This window comes from Bactrocera neohumeralis, chromosome 2 (genome assembly GCF_024586455.1).
Source record: "Bactrocera neohumeralis isolate Rockhampton chromosome 2, APGP_CSIRO_Bneo_wtdbg2-racon-allhic-juicebox.fasta_v2, whole genome shotgun sequence".
Taxonomy (NCBI): Eukaryota; Metazoa; Arthropoda; class Insecta; order Diptera; family Tephritidae; genus Bactrocera; species Bactrocera neohumeralis.
In genome coordinates, this window is record NC_065919.1 from 43872791 (window position 1) to 43899576 (window position 26786).

General features: G+C 37.3%; 1 protein-coding gene across 5 annotated transcripts in view; it reads right to left on the reverse strand.

Annotated features, from left to right (window-relative positions):
- Positions 1-12839: 12839 nt before the first annotated feature.
- LOC126753162 (RYamide receptor) overlaps positions 12840-26786 on the reverse strand; it is a 361468-nt gene continuing 347521 nt past the window's right edge. For 3 of the 5 annotated variants that reach the window (XM_050464402.1, XM_050464394.1, XM_050464409.1), the window contains 4 exons: positions 19621-19689; positions 19163-19467; positions 15313-15404; positions 12840-13881 (listed from right to left, as the gene is read on the reverse strand). In XM_050464402.1, the coding sequence (XP_050320359.1) occupies positions 13829-13881; positions 15313-15404; positions 19163-19467; positions 19621-19689 (519 nt within the window). In that variant the 3' untranslated portion in view covers positions 12840-13828. The remainder of the gene's footprint in view (positions 13882-15312; positions 15405-19162; positions 19468-19620; positions 19690-26786) is intronic. The other 2 variants (XM_050464426.1, XM_050464418.1) reach the window with 2 other exon arrangements.

Here is a 26786-nt window from a genome sequence, read left to right on the forward strand (position 1 = left end):
AACAGCACGCCAGTCGTTTCTTCTTTTCGCTACGTGGCGCCAATTGGATATTCCAAGCGTAGCCAGGTCCTTCTCCACCTGGTCCTTCCAACGGAGTGGAGGTCTTCCTCTTCCTCTACTTCCCCCGGCGGGTACAGCGTCGAATACTTTCAGAGCTGGAGTGTTTTCGTCCATTCGGACAACATGACCTAGCCAGCGTAGCCGCTGTCTTTTAATTCGCAGAACTATGTCAATGTCATCGTACAGCTCATCGTTCCATCAAATGCGATATTCGCCGTGGCCAACGCGCAAAGGACCATAAATCCTTCGCAGAACTTTTCTCTCGAAAACTCGCAATGTCGACTCATCAGTTGTTGTCATCGTCCAAGCCTCTGCACCATATAGCAGGACGGGAATTATGAGTGACTTATAGAGTTTGGTTTTTGTTCGTCGAGAGAGGACTTTGCTTCTCAATTGCCTACTCAGTCCGAAGTAGCACCTGTTGGCAAGAGTTATTCTGCGTTGGATTTCTAGGCCGACGTTGTTGGTGGTGTTTACGCTGGTTCCAAGATAGACGAAATTATCTACAACTTCAAAGTTATGACTGTCAACAGTGACGTGAGTGCCAAGTTGCGAGTGCGACGACTGTTTGTTTGATGACAGGAGATATTTCGTCTTGCCCTCGTTCACTGCCAGACCCATTTTCTGTGCTTCCTTGTCTAGCCTAGAGAAAGCAGAACTAACGGCGCGGGTGTTGAGGCCGATGATATCAATATCGTCGGCATACGCCAGCAGATGTACACTCTTATAGAAGATGGTACCTTCTCTCTTCAGTTCTGCAGCTCGAACTATTTCCTCCAGAAGCAGGTTGAAGAAGTCGCACGATAGGGAGTCGCCTTGTCTGAAACCTCGTTTGGTATCGAACGGCTCGGAGAGGTCCTTCCCGATTCTGACGGAGCTTTTGGTGTTGCTCAACGTCAGCTTACACAGCCGTATCAGTTTTGCGGGGATACCAAATTCAGACATCGCGGCATAAAGGCAGCTCCTTTTCGTGCTGTCGAAAGCAGCTTTGAAATCGACGAAGAGGTGGTGTATGTCGATTCTTCTTTCACGGGTCTTTTCCAAGATTTGGCGCATGGTGAATATCTGGTCGGTTGTTGATTTTCCAGTTCTGAAGCCACACTGATAAGGTCCAATCAGTTTGTTGACGGTGGGCTTTAATCTTTCACACAATACGCTCTATAGAACCTTATATGCGATGTTGAGGAGGCTTATCCCACGGTAATTGGCGCAGATTGTGGGATCTTCCTTTTTGTGAATTGGGCATAGCACACTTAAATTCCAATCGTTGGGCATGCTTTCGTCCGACCATATTTTACAAAGAAGCTGATGCATGCTCCTTATCAGTTCTTCGCCGCCGTGTTCGAATAGCTCGGCCGGCAATCCGTCGGCCCCTGCCGCTTTGTTGTTCTTCAGGCGGGTAATTGCTATTCGAACTTCTTCATGGTCGGGTAATGGAACGCCTGCTCCATCGTCATCGATTGGGGAATTGGGTTCTTCTTCTCCTGGTGTTGTGCGTTCACTGCCATTCAGCAGGCTGGAGAAGTGTTCCCTCCATAATTTAAGTATGCTCTGGGCATCAGTGACTAGATCACCTTTGGGGGTTCTACAAGAGTATGCTCCGGTCTTGAAACCTTCTGTCATTACCCCTGTCGGCCAGCTTATCAAGCTCTTCGTACTCACGCATTTCGGCCTCTTTCTTCTTCACAGAGACGGGTGCGAATCTTAGCTGCATCAAGATAGTGGTCCGAGTCGATGTTAGGACCTCGGAGCGCACGCACATCTAAAACGCTGGAGACGTGTCTTCCGTCTATCACAACATGATCGATATGGTAGGTAGTTTTTCGATCCGGAGACAGCCAGGTAGCTTGATGAATCTTCTTATGCTGGAATCTAGTACTACAGATAACCATATTTCGGGCCCCGGCGAAGTCAATTTGGGAATGTTTCGTCGTGGAGGCTGAATTTACCGACCATAGTGCCAAATATACCTTCTTTGCCCACCCTGGCGTTAAAGTCGCCAAGCACGATTTTGACATCGTGGCGGGGGCAGCCTTCATAAGCGCGCTCCAAGCACTCATAGAAGGCATCTTTGGTCACATCGTCCTTCTCTTCCGTCGGGGCGTGGGCGCAGATCAGCGATATGTTGAAGAACCTCGCTTTGATGCGGATTGTGGCTAGACGTTCATTCACCGCAGTGAATGATAGTACTCGGTGACGGAGTCTCTCTCCTACCACGAATCCTACACCAAACTTGCGCTCCTTTATATGGCCACTGTAGTAAATGTCACAATGACCTACTCGTCTCTGTCCTTGTCCCTTCCATCGCATTTCTTGGACGGTGGTGATGTCAGCCTTTGTTTTTACGAGGACTTCAACCAGCTGGGCAGCGGCACCTTCCCAATTAAGGGACCGGACATTCCGGGTGCATGCCCTTAATTCGTAGTCCTTATTTCGTTTGCCATGGTCGTCATCAAAAGGGGGGTCTCTCATCCGAGGCTGCTGTTGGTTTTTCATTGGGGTGAGCTTTTTACGTGGCGGGTCCCAAACCCAGCGCACAACCCTATGCAGGGGATGTTTCGCCTTCTCACTTTAGCTCGCCTTCGAACGGATGCTCTTAGGCTACCCAGAGGATACTTGGTCAAAGACCGGAAGTAGTGAGCTGCTTGAGCCATGTGTAAAAGAATCGCTTCTGGCCACTAGCAAGTGAATGGCGATCAGAGAACTTTCCTCACTTCCGTGAACTTTTACACATGACTCCTTCCTATGCCAAATATCATATCAAAATAATCATTAGTGTTTAGGACGCGTTGACAACAAACCACGTCCAAGACGGACATCAACATTACCTGATGATCAACACGTCAATAATATATAGGAATTGGTGCTTGAAAATCGACGATGAACAGTCAAAGATCTTACTGGCATCGTAGGAAGACCGTAGGGATGAGAGGAAAATATTTTGAATGATCGTGAAAGCACGTCTGTGACACAACCACCAGGATTTCAAGAAACGTATTATACTGGCGATGGTATTAGGATCTATGCTTACGACCCAGTAACGGACGCTTAATTGGCCGCATGTCGTTAAAGCCGTAAAAGCCACGACAAAGCAGGTAAAAAATCAAGGTTATGTTGACAGTTTTCTTCGATTATCGAGGTATCATGCACACCGAATTCCTTCCGACCGGGCAAACTGTCAAGAAGGAATACTAAAGAAATTCCGAATTATGGACAACTCTTGGTTTTTGCACTACGATAGTGCACCGTTGCATACTGATTCTTTGTGAGTTAAATTTTCAACCAATATTGTACCGTAATCACCGTATTTGCCTGAATTAGCATCGTGTAACTTCTGGCTATTCAACAAACTCAAACGATCGCTCCGGGGAAGCCGTTTGGAGTCAACTGAAAACATTATACATACATGAATCGATAAATGCATTGAAGGCTATTCTAGAAACTGACTTTGTTTAAATGAGTTAAACTTCCACCCACTCTACCCGTAATAACAGGCGCACCCTAATAAGGCAGCTTAGTTCATCACAGCTGAGAACCCAACAACACAACTCTCCATGCCTATACACCAATAAACTCCTCAAAAAGGATGGAAAACGGGAAACATTCAACATTCCATTTTATCACTTTTCGTTTTGCGACTCATCCCGCGCGTTTGCAATAACATCGTCTGGACAGCTGATTCGGTTGTTATACCGCTTCGCACATCTGTTTATTCGCATGTGCATGTTTTTATTATACTCGATCAGCTGGAGGGGAATCGGAATATTGGCGAAATTGAAAATGATACACTGACGTATTTGTACTTTGAACTTTTCGCCATACACTCGTCGCATGTCAACATACTTGGTTCGCACATTAGCATTCGCCATAATACTCATCGCACATCAACTTTCGATTCGATACTGCGCCGCGTCAACACTACCTTTGACTCCGATCGAGAGCCTTCCGCCCGCGCCGACTTACAGCGATCCAACAAATTGGATATTAACTAAATCAAACCATAATTTTATGTAATATTGGACAAAATAAAGAACAATTACAGATAGATTCTACTCTTAATAAATACACCTTTTTTCCTTTTAATTGCTCACGGGAGTGTAAGTGCATGTCGAAACATTTAAATACAGTGGTTTGTATTCCCCGATAAATTGGGTTAACAATTATTCAGACTTTAACAACTGTTTCGAGGATTGGGAAAAAAGTTGCAAAGGGAGATTTTTTTGAGAGGAACTACAAAGAATTTGAAGAATAAATTAAGACTTTCAAAATTATGAACAAAAGTCATAATATTTTTTGCTTATAGTAGCTTTGCATACAGTGATTCTTAAATTCTCTGTGAATGAAACCTAAAAAACAGATTTCTCTTCTAGAAGATATTTTCAGTACACTGAACTACGGTCGAAAAAAACAAAAGTTATCAAACTAGCTGCATTTTGTTAAATTGTTTTGAAAATTTACTAAAAATTGTGGACGTTTCAACTTCAGACCGTTCGCGCAGCTGTCGCACTGGAAAAAAAGTGATCAGCGATGGAATTCAATCGTAATAGTGTGATTGCTTTATATTTAGCTGGAAAATCGCAGCCAGCAATTGTTCGTGAGCTCAAACACTTTAATGTGAATAAAGTTTTTGTTTATCGCACCATCACTCGTTACAATGATACTGGTAGCATCGCAAAAGCCTGAAACGTCACGTGAGATGGTTCGGAAAGTGAAGAAGCGACTTGAGTGAAGTCCACGACGAAGTGCCAATCAAATGGCTAAATAACTGAAAATATCCGACCGCAGCATCCGACATATTGCATATTGAACAAGTAAGGAAGGGCTAAGTTCGGGTGTCACCGAACATTTTATACTCTCGCATGATAAAGTGATAATCGAGATTTCATTATCCGTCATTTACATATTTTTCAAATACCGTATTTGTGTAAAGTTTTAATCCGCTATCATCATTGGTTCGTAATGTATGTATATGTATGTATATTATACAGAGAAGGCATCAGATGGAATTCAAAATAGCGTTATATTGGAAGAAGGCGTGGTTGTGAATTGATTTCACCCATATTTCGTACATGTCATCAGGGTGTTAAGAAAATATTATATACCGAATTTCATTGAAATCGGTCTAGTAGCTCCTGAGATATGGTTTTTGGTCCATAAGTGGGCGGCGCCACACCCATTTTCAATTTAAAAAAAAAAAAAACCTGGATGCAGCTTCCCTCTGCCATTTCTTCCGTAAAATTTAGTGTTTCTGACGTTTTTTGTTAGGCGGTTAACGCACTTTTAGTGATTTTCAACATAACCTTTGTATGGGAGGTGGGCGTGGTTATTATCGATTTCTTCCATTTTTGAAGTATATATAGAAATGCCTGAAGGAAACGACTCTGTAGAGTTTGCTTGACATAGCTGTAGTAGTTTCCGAGATATGTACAAAAAACTTAGTAGGGGGCGGGGCCACGCAAACTTTTCCAAAAAAATTTAGGTCCAAATATGCCCCTCCCTAATGCGATCCTTGTGCCAAATTTCACTTTAATATCTTTGTTTATGGCTTAGTTATGACACTTTATAAGTTTTCGGTTTCCGCCATTTTGTGGGCGAGGCAGTGAGCCGATTTTGCCCATCTTCGAACTTAACCTTCTCATGGAGCCAAGAAATACGTGTACCAAGTTTCATCATGATATCTCAATTCTTACTTACAAACAACCGTTATGTGAACAAAACTATAATACTCTCCTTAGCAACTTTGTTGCGAGAGTATAAAAATGAGCTCAAGGTCAAGTCTTAAAAGTTCCAAAAGGCCCATGATCTCATACCGAAGCAGCAAGTAAGACTTGAGAGAGCGAAGCAGTTTCTTCGCTTGGCCGAAAGCGGTCAAATTCCGAACATTGTATTTTCTGAAGAAAAAAATTTTCAATTCAGCAATTCGTAAACTCTCAAAAAGATATGGTTTACTTGACCGACCGTTCATACGAGAATCTAAGTCATCGGTTGGCCATCAGGAGGCGGCACCCGCCACAAATAATTGTTTGGGCCGCTGTCACCGCAGATGGGCGCTCTCCAATTGTTTTCATCGTGAATTGGTCCTGAATTTATGATTATTTTCTCACATTTTGTACTCTAAACTAAACAAAAATAATTTTCCAAACCGAATTTTTGCCTTTTTTAATTGGTTACACTTCGAGTGCCGGACCCAGTACTACAGCGATATCTAAAATGGGAAAAATGCTTTGTTGCGTTTTCATATTGAATAAACTAAATTAAATCGTCTTTTGTAAATATTATTGGCTCCAATTGAATCCCCTGATATTCTGAAATGTTATAAACTTGATTCCATCCCAGAATCTAAGGGCTGTGGTGTACAATTTTGTGTTAGGTGGTCTTGCATTGCCCCTCTATATGGTTACGTACATCTCACCTGTCGGATCTGTCCATCTGTCTGTCTGTTTGCACAACGGCTAGCTTCAGATAAACTTTTGATATCATCTATTCTTTGGCATCCAATAAAGGTGCATGGAAAATTTCTGCTGAAATTAATCGTCCTTACTATTTAAAGCACGTGTTGGTTTAAAACTCTACAACACCAACAATAAGCTTATGTATGTATGTGGCACGCCACCATATTTACTTTGATACGTTCCATCCACTTCACAATCAATTCGTTGTATTCACTATGAGTTTGAATATTTAAAGTGATTTGAAAGGATTGCCCCTTTAGTTGCGCAAGAATGATTGTGAAATGGTTTGTGCTCTTTGCTCCCCATCTCACACTTATTGGAGCCCCGTTGAGAAATATTTTGCCTTGGTTAAGGTGTGCATCGTAAGAAAATATTTCCATGACGTATGGAGCGAGAAATATACCTCACACACATCTTATGCGGTGAATTCTTTGTTTCATATATATTTATATTTTATCAATATGCTTGGCGGCACTCAATTTTTACCCCTAAACTGATGTGCTTCTTATGCCTTCGTGATTACTCAAATCCTTTTGAAGTTTCTAACACCAAGTAAGTTATTCTCGTTTTAATGAGAAATTATTTTGAGTTTCTCAATGTGAGAGGAAAACCCATTACAACAAACTCTCCATTTCCTTCCTGCCGGTAACTAAGAATGCATTTTGACTGATTATAACTTCGGGCTGTAGAAACCTACGATATCTATGGTTGTTTAATACATGCTTATAAATATTATGGACACCGTTTTTGTGCGCTGTGGACAAAGCATCAATGACTGAAGAAGGACAAAACGTTTAAATTATTTTAACCAAAAAATTATGTTCTTGGGTTTAGTAATTATATGGACTTTTTATTTTCGAAACACTTCCCACGGTTCCTTAATCATATTTTAATGTTTCCAAATTGTAGTTTGTTTCGCCCAGCATCAGGATTTTACAACGCGAGTTCAACATATTTTTCACCTTTCAATTGAGTTGTACATAATTGCTGATTAAAAGTTTTTCTAATAAGATTATTTTATCAATTTTCTATTAAAATTTAACCTAAATGAAGTCATTAATATTTAACTACAAGTCTAGTCATCCCCACTAGCACAGAATAGTACCTAAAAAAGTTGCAGTTTAGCAGCACTTCAACTAAATTATTTGTAACCGGTTGAGTTGAAAACCATAATACTGGATTTCAGAATTTCAACCAAATTGCAGATGGGTTGAAACCCCGTAATAGGGGCTTTTATTACTCGCACTCGTGTAGCCCACATCACACGACAGTGCCGATATCACATTTCATTAATCTTTACTCTGCACTTGCTTTATTTATTCATTCAATCTTTTTGTGTGTGAGCATTGGAGAGTGTAAACAACTGATGTGTGGGTATACTGAATTACCCTGGAGAAAACTGTATCACATGTGAATGATTCTGATTCTAGTTCCATGGGAGTAGCAATATTGATATGAAGTAACTAGAACATGTAAGGAGGGTTAAATTTGAATTTAACCGAATATTTTCATATACTCGCAATATATTTCATCTCTATAAGGTAATCACAATTTGAAGAATAAAGTCGACATAAAGTTCACTAAAATTACGAAAATCACTCAACTATTTCGAAATTGAGTTTTTTTTTATTACAATTCACTAAGACGTATGTTTAAAAAATACCGGGAATTTTCGTATTTTAGAAAAAAACATTTATTCATTTGTTTACATTAATAATGTCGCCTTGAAAATATGTCCCATTCGATATCATGCAATTATGGCAGCGCTTCTTCCCATCGTCGGAACACTCTTCAAACTTGATTTTTGATATACATAGCATCGATCTCTTTCAGCGACTTTCATCAAGTATCTTGTATAACGATGTCCCTTTAAGGTTCTTTTTATATTTGGAAATAGGAAAAAGTCACACGGACCCATGTGGTATAAATATGGACAATGGGGAATAGTTGCAGCATTGTTTTTAGCAGAGAATTTGATCTATTTCTTTTAACAAACGAAAATCACGAAGCTCATAAAAACACGTCTAACTTTAGCGACTGCTACAGATAAAGGAAGCAATGTATACATCTGCAAATTCTATCGTACTTCAACATAATAAATTGACAATTGGACTCTGGAAACTTGTGAACTTATGAAAGTTCAGGTAACGGTATGTAACTGAGGTAATAATTGGACTAATTTCACCTGTTTTCAGCACCAAACCCCAAGATTTTACAGGCTCACTTAATTTTCCGAAGATATCCTACTTATTGACCAATATACTATATGCGATAAGCCAAACAGAAATCTGAAATACTTCTATTGGATTTGCGAAGAATAAGCGAAGTATTGATGCTATTTATCGATTTTTGGCGACAGGTCGCATTATTAACTGAAAAATATACAATCCGATTTTCCATAAAATATATCACAGAGTCGCCGACTAGTTTTCGCACGTTAGCTCCCTTTTCGTAGACCAGGTCACATATAGTTATTCAAAGGCACTGAGGTCCTCATATTCGGTTTGCAAGCAGTGCAACGCCTTTATAAAATTGTATCTATGCCTCTGGCGTTTTTCTTTATAGAATTAACGCAGCAACAATTGAATTAAAAAATGTCATTTCGTTGAAAATATTTAAAATCAGTTAAACGAATATTGTAAATTAATCAGCTTTTTCCTGCATGGCATCATTATATGTATGTATGTGCCTAATAAAATATGTCTGGATGCTCTGATATATTTATAAGTAAGCTTTATGTCTCGATAGTCCTTTCTATTGCTAGGCTTTGCTAACTCAAGTGGAAACTTGTTGAAAATTATCCACAATTTTGAAAGCTTTTGACTTTTGATGCGAGTACGCGTGTCCACATATGTATAAACACATAAGTACATACTTACAATGGCACTTATGTTTGTATATGAGCACAATATATGAGAAATTTCCAAGTGATTCTGCAGTACTTTTCATATCCTTATTACGCGCTATGCGCTTTCCGAAGGCGTATATATACATATGTATGTACATATCGTAGTATTAAAACCTCCTTCCTTTTCTAGTTCGATACAAAAAAGTTGTTCCTAAAACCTAAGTCGACAAACATTGACTTCAAAGAAGAAGAGTGCGAACTTTGAAAAGCGTAAATTACTTTTCTTATAATTTATTCTATGCATATGTATGTGCATTTATACACATGCGTATAAGAAAATACGTACGAAACGAATAATTACAGGTAAATTAAAGTAGCTATTCTCAGTATAATGACATAGAAAGTATTCGAAAAGTAGCGTAAGTTCAAGTAGACAAGTTTAACAATGAATTGCTCATGTTTTGTTGAACTTTAGACATCTAGAGATTTGGAAAACTTAGAGAATATAAGAGGCGCCGATCGTGAAAACCTTGAATAAGTTAGAGATGTTCAGCTTCTGTTAGAAATAGTTTTACTTCAACCAGCAGCTCGGTGATATTTGTGCTAGTTTTATAATAATATTTATTTAGTTTTATTGTAAAAAACCCCCAACTCTTAAAATCAGAGATTTTAGTTCAAATTAAACAGAATTAAGAATATGTTTAAACGATCCTCAATGACCATTCGTTTAAAATGCGCTTGAAACATCAAAACTTCCATCATTAGAAGATGGGCAGTTCTTAGCAAAAGTTTTTTTATATTACTAGTATCATCAGTTTATCATGCTAAAGAAGTATTTTCCTTTCGTTAACACAGAATGTTTCGAACATGATTTGTCGTCGAAGCGTAAAAATGTTGAGAAATTTAAAGCGTAGGCACCTCTGTAGATTAAGCGAATCGCATAAAAATGCAAATCTTAAAGTAATGTATATTACATACTTGGAGAATAGTTGAAATCCAAATACCTTCACTGGAAAAGAGTTCGGGCAAATATTGCATTCGCGAACTCTCGTCTCCAAATGGTCAAAGTCCAAGCATAGCTTTCAAGGCGTTCGGGTACCTCTTGACTTTATATCAATATCTACAACATTTGTAAACCGATTATTAGGTATGAATAAAAAGTCTGGATCTTTTTGATCTATCAACCTAAAATTAATATTTTGTTGAGTTTGCATGATCGATTTTAGCGAAGACATTACAGTAAACTGAAACACTAAAATTTCGCCAAAATCTGAAAGTATTGCCTCGCCTTCCTTGACTGAACTCTAACTCAGCTTTCTTTACTTCTTATAATTACATCTCAAATATCAATGGAAATATCAATGGAAAAGAAATCTTATGAAATCTATTGAGCATTTATATTAATTTAACATACTTACCTAAATTTATCAATATTTCTCACATACTGATCGCTCAAAATGGAGAAACATCTGCTGGAAGAACAAAGTTATATTGGGTATAGACCTAGCTTAACTTTTTGGCTGATTTAATAAATTCTTAGGAAGATGTCACAGGTTATGGCGTCTACATTTTGGAATACGCATGAAGTTATTTTCATCAGCTCTTTTGAAACGAAAAACCATCACCGAACTGGAATTGAACTATGTATAACATTATTCTCTTGAGAGATTGAGCCAAAAGTAAAAAAGAAAATTTGTACGTTTTTCGAAATTAGTTTCCAAAATCGAAATATTTGTATTCGAAGTTCGATATTAAGCTTATTTTAAACATCATTGTTAACTGTAGTATTACGTTACTAATGCGAAAAATATGAACCTAATACCATTTTATTTTTATTTCAGTGGTGAATACAAATTTTCAGTTCATTTTTTATGAGAGGCCATATTCGATATTCGAAAAAAATAAAAATATTGCTAGTCACGAAAATATTCTCCTTTCTCTTTCGCTTCAAAGTTTTCGTTCAAACCATATCAAATGTGAAAGCACTAATTGGACTATCAGCGATAAATGAACTTAACTAATAATCACGTTTGATGGTATGAATTTTGAAACTCGAAGGCATATTTCTTTTTAGAGGCTAACTTCGAAAAACTGCTATTACTTTTTCACGAAAATAAATCGTTTGGTGAAACTTTTTAATTTAAATTTTTCGCGAAAACCCATGCGTCGAAATATTTTTTTAATCAAATTTTCAGAATGTTGAAAAAAGCCTGGGGTGATAATTGCTTGTCGCAAGCAAGGGCTTTTAATTGATAAAAATTATTTAAAGAGGTTCGAGAACGGGTTGCCGATGAACCATGTCTAGGACGGCCATCAACTGATGATCAACACGTCAATTAAACAAAGGAATTGGTGCTTGAATTATAGGCGATTAACAATCAGAGATCTTACTTACATAATTAGATTATCGAAAGGTTCAGTGAAAACCACATTGAAAGAACATTTGGGCCTAAGAAAAGTGAAAGCACGATTGGTTCTAAAATCAATAACTTTTTTCGAAACACAGCGTCGAATTAATGTCCGTGAAAAAATGCTTTCCGACTACAAAAATATCATACAACATATTATTACTGGCGTTGAGTCTTAGATCTATGCTTACGACCTGGAAACAGATGATCTATCTGCCGAATAACGTGGCAAAGGTGAGCCGAAGCCGAAAAAAACACATCAAAGCAAGTCAAAAATCAAGGTAATGTTGACAGCTTTCTTCGATTTTCGAAGTGTGGTGCATTCCGAATTCCTTCCGACCGGCCAAACTGTAAAAAGAGGCCGGTATTATGAGCCGGTGGTTTTTGCATCACGTTAATTCAGAATCGCTTACAGCATTGATTTTTCGTGAGCTTTTCGCCAAATTTTCCACCAATATCGTACCGCAACAACCGACAACTGCTCCGTGAAAACCGTTTTGAGTCAATTGAAGACATTAAACGTGAATGGCTACGCGCATTGAAGAGTATTTCGGAAATTGACTTTAACATCTATTTCGAGAATAGCAAAAAAATTGGCACAAGTGTATTGGGGCCAAGGGGTATTGCATTGAATAGGAAGTTTTTGAAGAATAAGTGAAGAATTTAAAACTATGAACAAAGTCTTACTATAATACTCATTGTAGTATAGTTATGGTTGAAGGTCAAAATCTCGAAAAATATGTATTTTTTGAAGAAGCTTGCATCAAGACAATTCACTGTGTCACAAATCGATCAAAAGAAATCGAATTGTTTCCACATCAGCCCGATCTCGTAAAGAAAGCCTGGCAGGAAATAATTTAACGACTAAGTATAGGTAAACGAGGAGGGTAAGGCAAGTTTTAAAGCAGGAGACCATACAAAAAAATAATTGTCGGAAAGTAGAAACATAGCTACAATCGTTGCATCGCTTTTGTTAGTAAATATGTATGTATGTTGTATAAGAAAAACAAAATATGCCAAAAATCTGCATGCCTGGTTACTCTGAATATTTCCTCAAATAAAACTCATAAATTGTGTTTCACTTTACATTTATTAGGTAATATTTAAAATTGACTAAATCATTACTTCATAATTTTATGCTTTGGTTACGTTTACATTTAATACATCACTTAATTATTTACATAGATTTAGATTTCGATAAGTGTTCGTATACATATTTGCTTATAAAAGTAAGTATAATTGGATATATTTACATACATTTCGTTTTATATACGTAAGCAACAGTACAGTTATTTCTTATCATTTCAACACCACACTTATTTGGGTTGGTAACATATGTATGTATGTATCTAAATTTGGTTTTCAAAAGACTAGAAAATATATGTTTGAAAATTGTTGGTAAACCTTGAAACAAACAGAAAAAAAGCAAATCGAAGAGAGCCTTAAAGCGTAATACATACTCGTTTACACTCATATTAATATCGTTTAACAAACTTACATAAATATAGTATGCTTAAGTGTGTGTAAATGCGTTTAGATTTGGTTTACGAAAAGCACAAACGCCTTTAGGATATCCTTTGGTAAAATTTCATTTTCTGCTTAACGGTAATAGCAGCGCTAGTAACTTAAAAGCTAAGCTGTGCCTTTGCTTTCATGTTAGATAACGGTTTTTGCGCATGAAATGTTTTTTTTTTTTGGACTATCTAAAATTGTTCCTGATGTCAGGTTTGTCTATGTAAACGCTTGCTGAATATGTTAATGTTACAAAAGCACACATTTGTTTGTATGTATTTGTAAGCACGTGTGTGTTTTGAATTGCAAAATTAAATTGTAAATCTGCTTACAGTTTTCCATATGCCGGTAAACTGCCTGCCACGCATTTGTGACTGAGCTTAGCCACTCCGTGTGCGTATATGTATATGTACGAATATATGTGTGTGTGTGTGTGTGTGTGTGTGTGTGTTCTGATTCAAAATTTCCATCACACGTAGTGCCTTGTATTAATGGGCGGCTGAAGCGTCTCTCTCGTGGGCGGTGCGGCAACATGCGACTGGCTACATCTATGGGGCTGGCACTACCGCAACACTGTGGCCTCCGCACATGAAAATTGACTCTACAATGAAAATACAATACGGTAAATGTAAGTGGTGCGTTTAAACTTCGAAAACATGTCAAAAGTTATGCGTTGGCGAAAACTTAGAATACTATTATGATACCAACTAGTTTAGATAAGTGTGTGGTTGTTAAATATTGCATATTGTAAATGTGTGTGGCCGTGTGTGTAAAATGTGTCAAATACAAAGCCAGCTGTGAAATTCCTAATAAAAACTTTGCTTATACTACCTGCGAGTTATTTTAGAGCCGCCCAGCTACTTTTATTTCTAACAAATTTGCTATTGCATACTTTTAGGCAGCGTGAGTGATTTTATAATTCCCAGTAGGAAACCCGGCAGAGACCATATTTCGATATATAACTTAAAATCGATATTTTGTGCATAATTTTAAGAAGACGTTTGCAAGATGCTTTTTCTATATTCGCTTTTAGATTCAAATTTAAGAGGAATTTCTCAGAAATAAATAAGATTTTTGAAGTGAAACTTCTTAGGCGACTTCGGAAAAAGCTGCGTTAAACGTTTAACGCTTCAGTGGAGTGGGATTAATAGCGACTGAGAAAATGTGATCCATGAGGAATTAAAAACAACGCTTTCATTTTTTAATAGAGAAGAATGGACTAATGGTTCTGTGGTTGACAGTTCAAACGGCGAAATCTACATACTCACCGACAGATCAAAGAAAAGGTAGCTTCGGAACTATGGTAATCCATACACAGAAGGTAGCTCAGGACGAGATTGTGGGCATAACAGATGGAGTGAAGTGACCTTATGCTCTAACCAGTATGTCCATAAACCTTCTAGAAGATAGACAAGATGCCGTTAAATTTATCTGTAGCGCCAATGCTAAGTTTCACTGCGTTAAGTTATGCAAGAAGACCATAACTTGTCTCTGAGTAGGTTTATCATCAATATCAGCTGAATACCTAGTCATACATTATATACAGGAACTGAAGGAAATTAAAAGACAGTCGAGCTGTCCCGCATAGAGGTGGCTTGAAACACAATTCCCCTGAGCCTTCCTAGATCATTAAGTACCTGCAGAGGTTGTTTGAAGCAATGGATCGCAGAGGAATACCTTATATTTCGGAACGCTAGTAACACAGGGCATACCACAAAGTTACTTTGAGGTAGTGTTGACGGTGGAACTCTTAAGATCTCACCTTCAGAAAATGGGAGAAGTGGAATCGGCGGAATGCAGAGGGTGCACGGAGGGTGATGAGACGCTGAAATATATGCGAATAACCAACCTTCTGCCAGATGAGATAGGATCCAAATGAGGAGTACATATAAAGCAATTGGGGTGAAAAAAATTAGGTTTTTCACCAAATCCACTGAGTAGCTGGATAAGGTTACTACGATAATTGTTTGTGTGATGTGCAATTTTGGTGTAAAGTTCCTAGTTTAGATTTAGTCTGAGGTTAGATACTTACCATTTGCATAGAATTCGTTCGTAGTTTTTTCCGGGTGCTTATGTAGGTAGTTGATGTGTTTACTCGCTGCAAGTGGAATGTGTCGTCCGTGCCTATATTGGTTGGTAAAAAATAAAAAAATATTAGAAAATCATTTACGATAAATATTTAAAACGATGAGCGGAACGAATTGCTCAACCGAATTGAACCACTTGCATTTCACACCCATACACACACATATATATGCCCAAACTAACGTGTGTGCGGTGTAACAGATCACTAATATTATAATTCCCATTTAATAATAATTTTGAAGATTAAAGGTTAAGGAGTGGAAGAGGAGCATGCAGCATTGTAAAAGCTAATTATCTTTTAAATTTGTTAAGAAGATTTAAAACTTTCTCAAGCATGCAAAATCCAATATTTTTTAATATCGAGCAATAAATTTGTTGTGAATCAAGATATTATAAACCAAAAACATACATAAAACTGGAAAACTAAAAAAAAATACTTCTCGGTTGTGTTTTAAAAAAATATCCAACGCAAGGTCGAAATTAAGTTTTAAGTAGGCTTTGAAAGTTGATAAAGTTTGAAGAGTATAAAAGGCTGTTAGGATTTCGAAAGCAAATCAAATTTAAATTAAAATGTTTGTAAATAAATTTAGAAAATCAACTGAATATAATGTGCCTAAATATTCTTCGTTTGATCTGCATCGAAAATTCCTTGCAATTCCATTCTTTATATCCTAGCGCCAATTTGACTAAGTTGTATGTACCTAAAAGACGTCGGCAGATTTGTCTATAACCTCTTGGCTCATCAAAAACTGAACATATTATATTGTTCTTCCGCTTTTTTGCTCTTTATTCAATGTTTTAAAAAAGTGATACAGTGATCGGATATATCGGAAATATCCGCCGTTTCGTTCGATAATCTGCTTCCATCTAGACGGCAACTTCATAATACGCCCCTAGTAGAAGCCCCCTCCTTATTTGCGAAGAACTTGGACAGCCTCTTTTCACAAGCCTCTTTTGAATTCAACTTTACACCAATAAGGGCGTTCGCCATGGACAGGAACAGGTGGTAAGCACTTGGCGCTATGTCCGGGCTATAAGTTGGATGCGATAATACCTCCCATCCGAGCTCCCGTAGCTTCTGACGAGTCATCAACGAAGTGTGTGGTCTGGCGTTGTCTTGGTGGAACACTACACCCTTCCTGTTGGCCAATTCTGGACGCTTCTGGTCGATCGCCTGATTCAAGCTGTCCAGTTGTTCGCAGTAGATGATAGAACTAAGTGTCTGTCCATATGGGAGCAGCTCATAGAGGATGATTCCCAACTCACCGGCCTTCGACCACCACCGTTTTCGCTTGATACTGTCGTATGTGATCCATTTTTCTTTGCCAGTCACCATCCGCTTCCAAAATGGGTCAAGTTCGTTCCGTTTCAGCAGCATATCGCAGGTGTTGATTCGGTCCAGAAAGTTTTTTTTTGCGTCAAATCATGCGGCACCCAAACATCAAGTTTTTTGTGTATCCAACCTGATGCAGATGGTTTAAAATGGTTTGGTGACTAACTCCCATATTCTGGGTGATGTCACGAGATGCCACATGCCGGTCTAACTCGATGTTTTCCATGATTTGATCGGTATTCGTCGTCACAGGTTTTCCGCCAGCTGGCTTATCTATGGTGTCATTTTCACCCGCTCTGAATCGTCGAAACCATTCCTACGCAGTTCGAAGTGATAGAGTACCATCCTCCAAAACACTATTAATCTCACGGAAGGTTTTCTAGAGGATTTGCCTTTAACGAAGGAAAACTTTAAAATAGCGCGAAATTCGACGTTAGTTAACTCCGTGTTTACACGTCTATAACTGTTGAACGCAATATCCAAACTAATCTGTATAGCGTCGTTTTGTAGGTTATGTCTAGACCTTTCAAAGATGGATAGTATTGCCAGATACGAGCGCGCTACATAGCCGCGAAATTCAAAAGAAAAAAAAGCGGAAAGGAGATATTTGACAACCTAATATAAGTTGAAAAGGAGTTTATGGAGCAAAAATAAGGGGAAAATTTGCTTCTAGGACATCTCGTGCCTAATATATCACTCTCTATAACTTAAAGATTCGTCCAAGAGGAGGTGCTTTTTTCAATCATCTTTTTTTGACAGATCGTCGTGTCAAGCTGCCATGTTATTTTTGTTCGGTATTGTTTGGCATTTCATCATGGAAAGACATACGCCTGAACAACTTCGTTCAACTTTATTAGTAAAATTCGCGTTCTGTAAAGAATGTGTTTTTTGTGCTTCGTTCCACTTATGGTCAACAATCGGACTAATGTGCATGCTCTTCGCAACACCATCACCCATCTTGAGATCCAGCATTTATTACTGCATCTCGTGATCTCTGCGAAATTTGGTTTCAACAAGACGGCACCACATCCCAGACATCACATCAATCAATGGATTTATTGAGAGAAAACTTCGGTGAGGATATATAAAGTCTAAAGTCTCTGCGGACAATCTCGCTTCGATTCAGGCCCTGGAGCAAAATATTACGCATGACATTCGCCAGTTACCAGTCGAAATGATCGAACAAGTCATCGAAAAATGGATCCAACGGATGGACCATCTGAGACGTAGCCGTGGCCAACATTTGAAAGCGACAAGCCTCAGAAAATAAATGCCAAAGTATGTTCTTTCGAATAATAATAAAAATTCCTCATAAAATTTGAAGTTTCTGTGCTTTTTCTTTAAAGAAATAGGAAACCTCGAAATGGATCACTTTTTATAAGTAAGATATTGCTTAATTTAATAGAAAAGCTGAATCATATTTAAACACTCTTCATTTTGTTAAAAGGTTTCATTTTTAATTATCTGTAGCCAATGAAACCCATTAAAGCTAATGCAAAAGTTATTTACAAATTTATCAAAACCATTATTTCTCTTCCACATGTTGAGCAGATAATAGAAATTATTCTCGAATAATAAATTTGCTAACAATAGAACTATTCTCTGAAACGCGCAAGTGTTTTTGTGTATGTGCATAAATTTTTCAGACTCAGAGTCAAGCATGCAGTGAATAAAAAATGTAAAAGAAAGAAATTAATATTTTAATAAATGTGTATGGAAGAATTCTCATGAGTATTTGTATTTTATTTTGTAGAAATAAAAATGGTTTAAAAAAATGAATGAATAGTGAGTAGAACATGAATGAGTTTAAGCGATAAATTATATGGTGAATGAACATGTCGCTAATGTAGAAAGCTAATACAATATATGATTAATGAATATTTGGCTCTACTTTTGCATAGTATTATAGTATATATTTTTTGAACCAATTTCGGTCGATTCCATCGTGTTCGAAAATCTTAAGTTAAATAATAATATAGCACCCCTAAACATTTGGTCAACTGCATCACCTAAATTATTGAAGACTCCGAAAATGGCCAATATTCAACTTTTTTTGCCATGTACATCTATGGCATTTCAAAGTAAATCATAGTAAAATGTTTATCATGAGTGTTTTTCGATCTATCGCGCACGAGCCCTAAACCTATTAGTAATTATAAAAGCTTACCAAATATGCCAAGCCTGCAACGACATAACCAGCTATAAAATTCTGAACATGCCGTCAAGTAACGTCACTGGAAACATAGAAAAAATAAAATTCCAAAGCAATGTGAAAAAAGTGATGATAAAAACACAAAACATGCCATGGCACTGGTGACAAAAAGTGATGTTAAATTTCCATGAATTTCTAACGAAAAAGAGCCACAATAAACGGCAAACAATTATGAGAAAAAATGTTAAGAGTACAGCAAGAAAAGTTAAGGAAAGACAGTAAAGAACAGAAAAGACCAGAATCGGGTGGCACCTAATGCGTATTTTAGGTTTCCTCAACAGACCTCCACCATTACCAGCATTGAATTTGAAGGTCATCTCACCGGTAGCATCGTAATTTCGTTCGCCACGATTCTGCAAATAACGACGCAGGCAACAACAACGTCGCAAACCTGGCACACGATAAATAATCTGCAGGAAACCACCGCGAAAACGCGCATTCATATAGCAGTAGATGATCGGATTGTAGCAGCTATGCGACATGGCCAGCCAGTGGAATGCAAACCAGAAGTATGGCAACGGCTCCCAGATTTTGAAGGCATCATCGTTGAGTAGAATCTGCAAAGACAGTCAATATTTAATAACGGTATAGAGTGTAGCCGTTTTTCTTATTAGAATCGCGCACATTTCAGCGCTATTTAAGAAGCTGTGAGAAGTATGCTATATATGTAAATATACATTTTGATAATTACGCACGTCTTGTAGACTTACCACCAGCACGTTGAATGGCAGCCAACACATGGTGAAGACGATAACAACCATCACCATCATCTTAATCATCTGCAAATAAAAAAAAAACAGAATATTTGCTAATTATTCGCTCGTGTAATAAGCTGTGGTTGCTAGCAGTTAGAATTAATTGCATAAAGGCATATATGTATATATTTCCAAAAAGTCAATGTAATGTACAATTTATGTTATTTATCATTTTCCAAGCCGTCATGCTGCGGTAACAATAAATTTTATATAATAACAGGTGAAATAGCGCAATTCAGCAGCCCCCGATTGCGGCAACAAAGAATTCATGATTAATTGACGACAGCATGACTGCCTACATATGAAATGTCAGGTTTGATTGCGTTTTTACGCTGCCATTAAGGCGCTCAATTTCCCTCAGGAGTTATTGAGCAAACAAGGAGGTTCAAGAGTAAAGAAATTGCTATGCAGAAAATAAAATATCTAATATTTCCTTATATATGTTTATTCATCTTTTTGTCCTCCACTTGTTGCTACAGAGTATAATAGGTTTGTTCGCCTATCGGTTCTATGAATCACCAAAACTAAATAGACTAAATAATGGTTCCCTACTTTTTCAAAGAAAAAACAGAAACTTCAAATTTAATGGGGAATGTTTATTATCATTCGAAAGATCATTATTTGGCACTTATTTTTTGAAAATTAAATCTATCAAATGTTAGCCGCGGCTACGTCCCAGATGGTCCATCCGTTGAGTCAAATTTTCGATGGCGAAAGACACGCGTGCTGTTTTGATCCAAGGCCTGAATCGAAACGGGATTGTCCGCAAAGACTTTTAAATTTTACATATCCCCACAGTAAAAAGACAAACGGTGTGATATCACACAATCTTGGTGGTCAATCAACCGGCTCAAAACGTGAAATTACTTGCTCATCGAAGTTTTCTCTCAATAAATCCATTGATTGTGATGTGATGTGTGTAAAATGGCGCCGTCTTGCTGAAAACAAATATCGGCGAGATCACGAGCTTCAATTTCAGGCAATAAATATGACGATTACATTCTCAACTGGCATCATTTTTGAAGAAATAAGAACCGACGGCACGGTTTTCGTGTTCACTCTCAGGTACGGTTGCTATATTTTCTTCACTGCGTGCAGGAAGTGATCCATTCGGTCGAATACCATCCAATACTGAATACTGGGTCTCAGGATGGGTGATGGTGTCGCGAATAGTACGCTTAGTAGGCCGATTATGTTGACCATAAGTTGAGAGAAACGCGCGAAACACCCACAAACAGTTGAACGATTCGTAAACGTTGTTCAGGCGTAAGTCTTCCCACGATGAAATGTAAAACAATACTGAACCGAAAAAACATGACAGCTTGACATGTCTCCGACAGTCTGACAATGGATGAAATCGGAGGATAACCCCGTTCACTTGCTTAGTTTTAGGTGATACGTACTAATGTTAGGTGAACAAAACTATAATACTCTGTAGCAACTGCTATACAAAGACAACTAAAATCACGATAAACCAATAACTAAATACGCCAGAGGCATTAAATTTTACCACCGAGATGGTATAAAGTAGCTTTATAGAAGCTGGTATGAAAATTGGATAATGGGTGTGGTCCCGCCCACTTTTGACAGAAATCCCTTATCTCAGGATCCGACCTACTGATTGCGACAAAATTTAGTACGCGGTATTCTTCTAACATTCTTATGTCATTTTGTGAAAACGGACGAAATTGGACAACAATCATGCCTACTTCTCACATAACAAAATTTTAAGTTCCACTTGATTCGTTCAGTTTCCAGTACACAAATCAAGAAGCATTTTAAATGACGAAACAAAACTTTGCGCGAATAATGTCTTTGGCGTGTGCCACCTTATGACCAAAAATTATTTAAATCCAATGGAAGCTGTTGTAGCCCCTAGGTACCGAATATTTAGACCTCGGTACCTTTAGTTGACTTTTAATCGAAAAGTGTATTTTTGTGCCTAAAATTGATTAATATCAGGTTTTTCGAACATCCTTCTGACTTTACTCTATATGATTGGTTTTGCACCTTAAAGTATTTCCCTGTCTTTGAATCTTGCGAGTTGCAAGAGTATAAAATGTGCGGTTGCACCCGAACTTAGCCCTTCCTTACTTGTTTAAATTTAGCTTTGATTGAGTTTATTTCAAATATATTTCTTTTTAGTTTATTAGATTTATCTTAGTATTAATATTGTGAACAAGTAAAATGTAAACTGAAACTTTTTATGATCGCGGGCTCAAGTGCAGTAACGCCTCTGTGGCACCGGATAAATAATACCTTTGCTAACAATACTAAACTTGGTAATAAAATTCAAAAAGTACAACCAATAAATTAATATATCGAATTGGTTATTATTATTATTTAAGTTAAAGGATATTACATGTCGATTTTAAAGCTGCCTTTATGGCGCTATGTCTGAATTTGGTATCCCCGCAAAATTAATACGGCTGTGTAAACTGACGTTGGACAATACCAAAAGATCCATCAGATCGATATCATATCAACCGCGCCCCTAGTCCTGCTTTCTCCAGGTTGGACAAAGTAGCGAAACAAACAAAACAGAAGCATGAACGAGATTACAACATCTGATGAGTCGGAGTTACGAGTTTTCGAGAGCAAGGTTCTGCGGAAGATTTATGGTACTTTGCACATTGGCCACGGCGAATACCGCAGTCAATGGAACTATGAGCTGTACGAGATATAAGACGTCATTGACATAGTTCAGCAAATTAAAAATCAGCGGCTACGCGGGCTAGGTTATGTCGTCCGAATGGACGAAAACACTCCAGCTCTGAAAGTATTCGACGCTGTACCCGCCTGGAGAAGCAGAGGAAGAGAAAGACTCCCACTCCGTTGGAAGGACCAGGTGGAGAAGGACCTGGCTGGAATCTCCAATTGGCGCCACCTTACGAAAACAAGAAACGACTGGCGCGCTGTTGTTAACTCGGCTATAATCGCGTAAGCGGTATCTATGCCAGTAAAGAAGAAGAATATAAGACAGTCCTACAAAGCAAAATAAATTGTTTTGAAATATCGTTTATCCGGGGAATTTAATTACAATTTCCGGGTGCTTTCTTGTCTCAATGTTTTATTCCAATAATAAAATTTCAACTTAACGCAAAAATTTAAAATTTTCCAAACCTTTACAAATGTGGATGACGAACATTTTACACTGTGTCATAGCTGTCAAAACTTCAAACCATTTCTCCCACGTGATGTCATACTATAACAGATGTTAAGTTTATGAAGGAATAATAAGCCTTCAGCAATGGAAATAAGAAGCTTAACAAAACAAAATACAAGGAAAGTACATACATATGTATATATGTAATTTTTTATGAAAAACGCATCTACTGCATATTAGACCACGAATTAGTTTTTGTTGAAATTAATTACATGGTGGACCTTCCACTCGTGTAACGAAACGTCTGTGGCAAGCAAATCATTTATTTATGAAAGAATTCTCTTTATAGATAAGTTAAACAAATATGCTTAGACTGAGGAGCATACCATATAATGCGATTGGGTTTGAAATTTTTTTTCACCATTTGTTGCGAGAGAAAGTTGAGTCAGCTGTTACCAAGATTTGACCTAAACTTAGAAGAAAAAGATATATTTAACTGTACTCATTGAATGTATAATTAGACGTTTTGGGAAAATCTTGCCAGGAAACAAATAACTGCAAAAATCGAAGCTAAAAGCAGAAGTAGCGTTTTGGCCATAACAATGGAAGGTGACTACGACAACGCACGTGCTTTTTGCTTAAAAACCCTCAGCACTGGCGATAAGCATATATAGTATATCCGAAAATTCATACTCTTCTTCACGTACTGTGCACTTCGCCAGTCAAAAATGCTAACGCTGAACGATCCTTTTCCTCTTTGCACCCAATCAAGTTATGGCTCAGAACAACAATGCTCCAGAAAAGATTGAACGTCTGCGCACTCACCAACATTAACTGTCATAGTTAACCAGAAGAAGTAATCGAAAGATCTAGTAAAATAAGCCAAACCGTATTTATTTTATGCTGTAAATAAATGTTGAAATATGTATCAAAAATAAAATTATACAAGTAGTATACAGTTACACATTTCTCAAAACAAGTACAAAAATATACACTTCCCTCCCTAAAATTCTATTTTTAATTTCATCGAATTAATAGATTGTACAGCAGCGAACTTAAAGCAAAAAGGAAAATTCCAGTCAATTGTCGCAAAGCATTTGATTATTTTGTTATAGGTCTCTATTCTACTTCCGCATACTTGTAACTAAACTGCGCTTTTCAAATAATAATACTATATTTCAATGTGCTTTCTTGCACAAGTAAAATTTCAGCAAGGCACAAGTCGATCGAAGGAAAGAAAAACTATAAACATTACACCCATTTGCAACTTGGAAGGCAATTCATATTATTTGGCGTTTACGACTCGGTTTTATGTAAACCCTATTGCTAAAACAAAACTCACTTAATGTCTAGTAATTTACCAACTACTTTTTTTATGACTAGGAAAACTGTAAAAAAGGAGTTTACGCGATTTCTCGCCAACCTTTTATAGTGTTAGGCGGTCACGAAACTGTCTGCGATGGGAGAGCAGTAAAATATAATTTCGAAATAAAAGCACAACTGAAAAATATTCGTAAATGTACTAATACGCGGCCGATGCTTAAATCTATATGTGTTCATATGTATATACATATATTTCGTATATATCGTGAAACTCAGAAATAATGTGAAGCCTCTGAAGTCGAGAGTACGCTTTATTAAATTTGCGAAACTAATGACTATACTTTGTACGCGCCATTGTGAGCTACAAAAAATATTGCAATCATTGTAGAGACATACGAGTACAGATGTACCCATACGTACATACATACATATATACCCAGGGTATCATGTATAGGATTACATACATACATATATTCCATTCTGAGCGAATTGTGATTGCCGAAACTTTGTTACATTTCAGATGTTTGCGTATACATACATATGTATGTATGTACATATATGTATACAGAAGCATTTATTGTTCATTGTGTGCTGCGCTACATTGGCTTTGATATTGCAGCTCTGCTTTTAACACAAGTTAATATACTCATTTGACCGCAACTTGCCACATAAAAATTACGAAACGAGTCTATAAATAATTTTACTACTTCGTTAATGCTCGAAATCTCATTAAAGTAAGAATGCAAATAATAAATAAATAAGTTGCTGTGATTAGCACGAAGAGCTGTAAATTTTATGCAGGCACAAGTTACATACAAATAAATTTATCGATATGTGTATGTATATTACCCAGCAAACATTTAGCGACAAGCTTAGAATGTTCTGGTTTAATTAAAGTACATTTTTCTCTGAACTGTACTCTAGGCATGTGCACAAAACTATCGAGTAATTTAAACTTCGATTGCGTGTTTACTTATTAAGGGGATGGCACATATGTAGATGCGCCAAATGTTAAATTAAATTCATATGATTTCTAATCTTCAAACGGCGCGTGTATAAACTTGACAGCTGTCGAATCATTGGTTTGTGAATTATATAATTTTCTGTGAAGCAACCTTTTATTGTGAAAAAATGTATAAGAAGAAATTTCGCGTGTTTATAAAATATTGCTTTTTGAAGGGAAAACAACAGTGCAAGCAAAAACTTGGTTTGATGACGAGTTTCCGGACACTGCTCCAGTTCAGACGTGGTGAAATGAGCACCTAAGACGGAGAATGCTTTGCACGCTCAAAACAGTTTTTTTTTATCGACGAAAACATTAAAAAAAAGTCGACAAAATAATTCTGGGTGACCGTAAAATGAAGTTTTTCGAGATAGCAGACACTCTAAAGAAATCAAATCAAATGTGTACATCATATCATCCACGAATATTTGCGTATATGTGTAAAGTTGGAGTTTTTGCGTCGATTTATGAAAATAGATGAAACGTGGTTTCATCATTTCGTTCCGAAGTCTAATCGACAGTCATTCGAGTGTACTGCCCACGATGAACCCGCTCCAAAGCGAGGACAAACGCAACAATCGGCTGGCAGGGTCATGGCGTCTGCATTTTGGAATGTGCATGGAACAATTTTTATTGCCTACCTTTAAGGAAGGGCCATCAACAGCGATTATTTCATATAATTTTTGGACCATTTAAAGAACGAAATCGCATTTAAAGAGAAAGAAAGTGCTGTTTCACAAAGCCAATGCACCGTGCCACAAGTCAGTGCAAAAGATGGCAAAAATTCATGAACTTGGCTTTGAATTGCTTCCGCATACACCGGTTTCTCCAGATCTGGCCCCCAGCGACTCTTTCTCATTCTCAGACCTCAAAAGGTGGTGGGTCGCAACAATAAGTTAGTCTTTTTAGTTGATTTCATTACATTCAAATAAATTCATTATCAATATCATGTCGCAAAGCAGATAACGTTGAATGAACAATTTCCTACGACGTGGCTCCTCACGAATTTTCATGTGTTGTACGAAAACATGAAATAGTAGCCAATGTGTTAAGGCAACAGATTCTCCGTATTACACAGCTATAGCATTGACTTTGACCGATATACAATTAAAAATGTTAGTCAGAAAAATACAAGTAACATTATTAATTTGCGATGAACGCAATTTTAACATTTTACCGAATTGTGGTCTCGAAACTCGTTCACTCAATGTCATTGGAGTATATCTCATATCGATATATTTTAATTAAAGTCAGTCGGAAGTATAGAGATCCCCATATTCAATTATATATAAGACGTTAACACTTTCTAAGGGTTAACAAGTTAAATTTACTATCTATGCCAAGTTTCCATTCGACAATTTCAATGATATTTCCGTTATACATATGTAAAGCAGGATAATTTTTATTTTGTGGGCGCGACACACGCGATTCCACCCATCTGCAATTTCAAGTTCCTCAGAGTGCCCATCCCTTAAACAAACTTTTTGTGTTTGCTGTCTCAATATGTTGCACCGTGTAATTTACAGTTTCGTTATTTTAAAGGTGGCTTGTGTGTTTATATACTTATATCATATTGATAATAATGATATAAATTAATTCGAACCACGGATAAGTTTTGCATAACTGGTATATCCGGTTAGTAAAAAGACATTGAATCGACCTTGTTGCTTGTAATACTATATTATAATA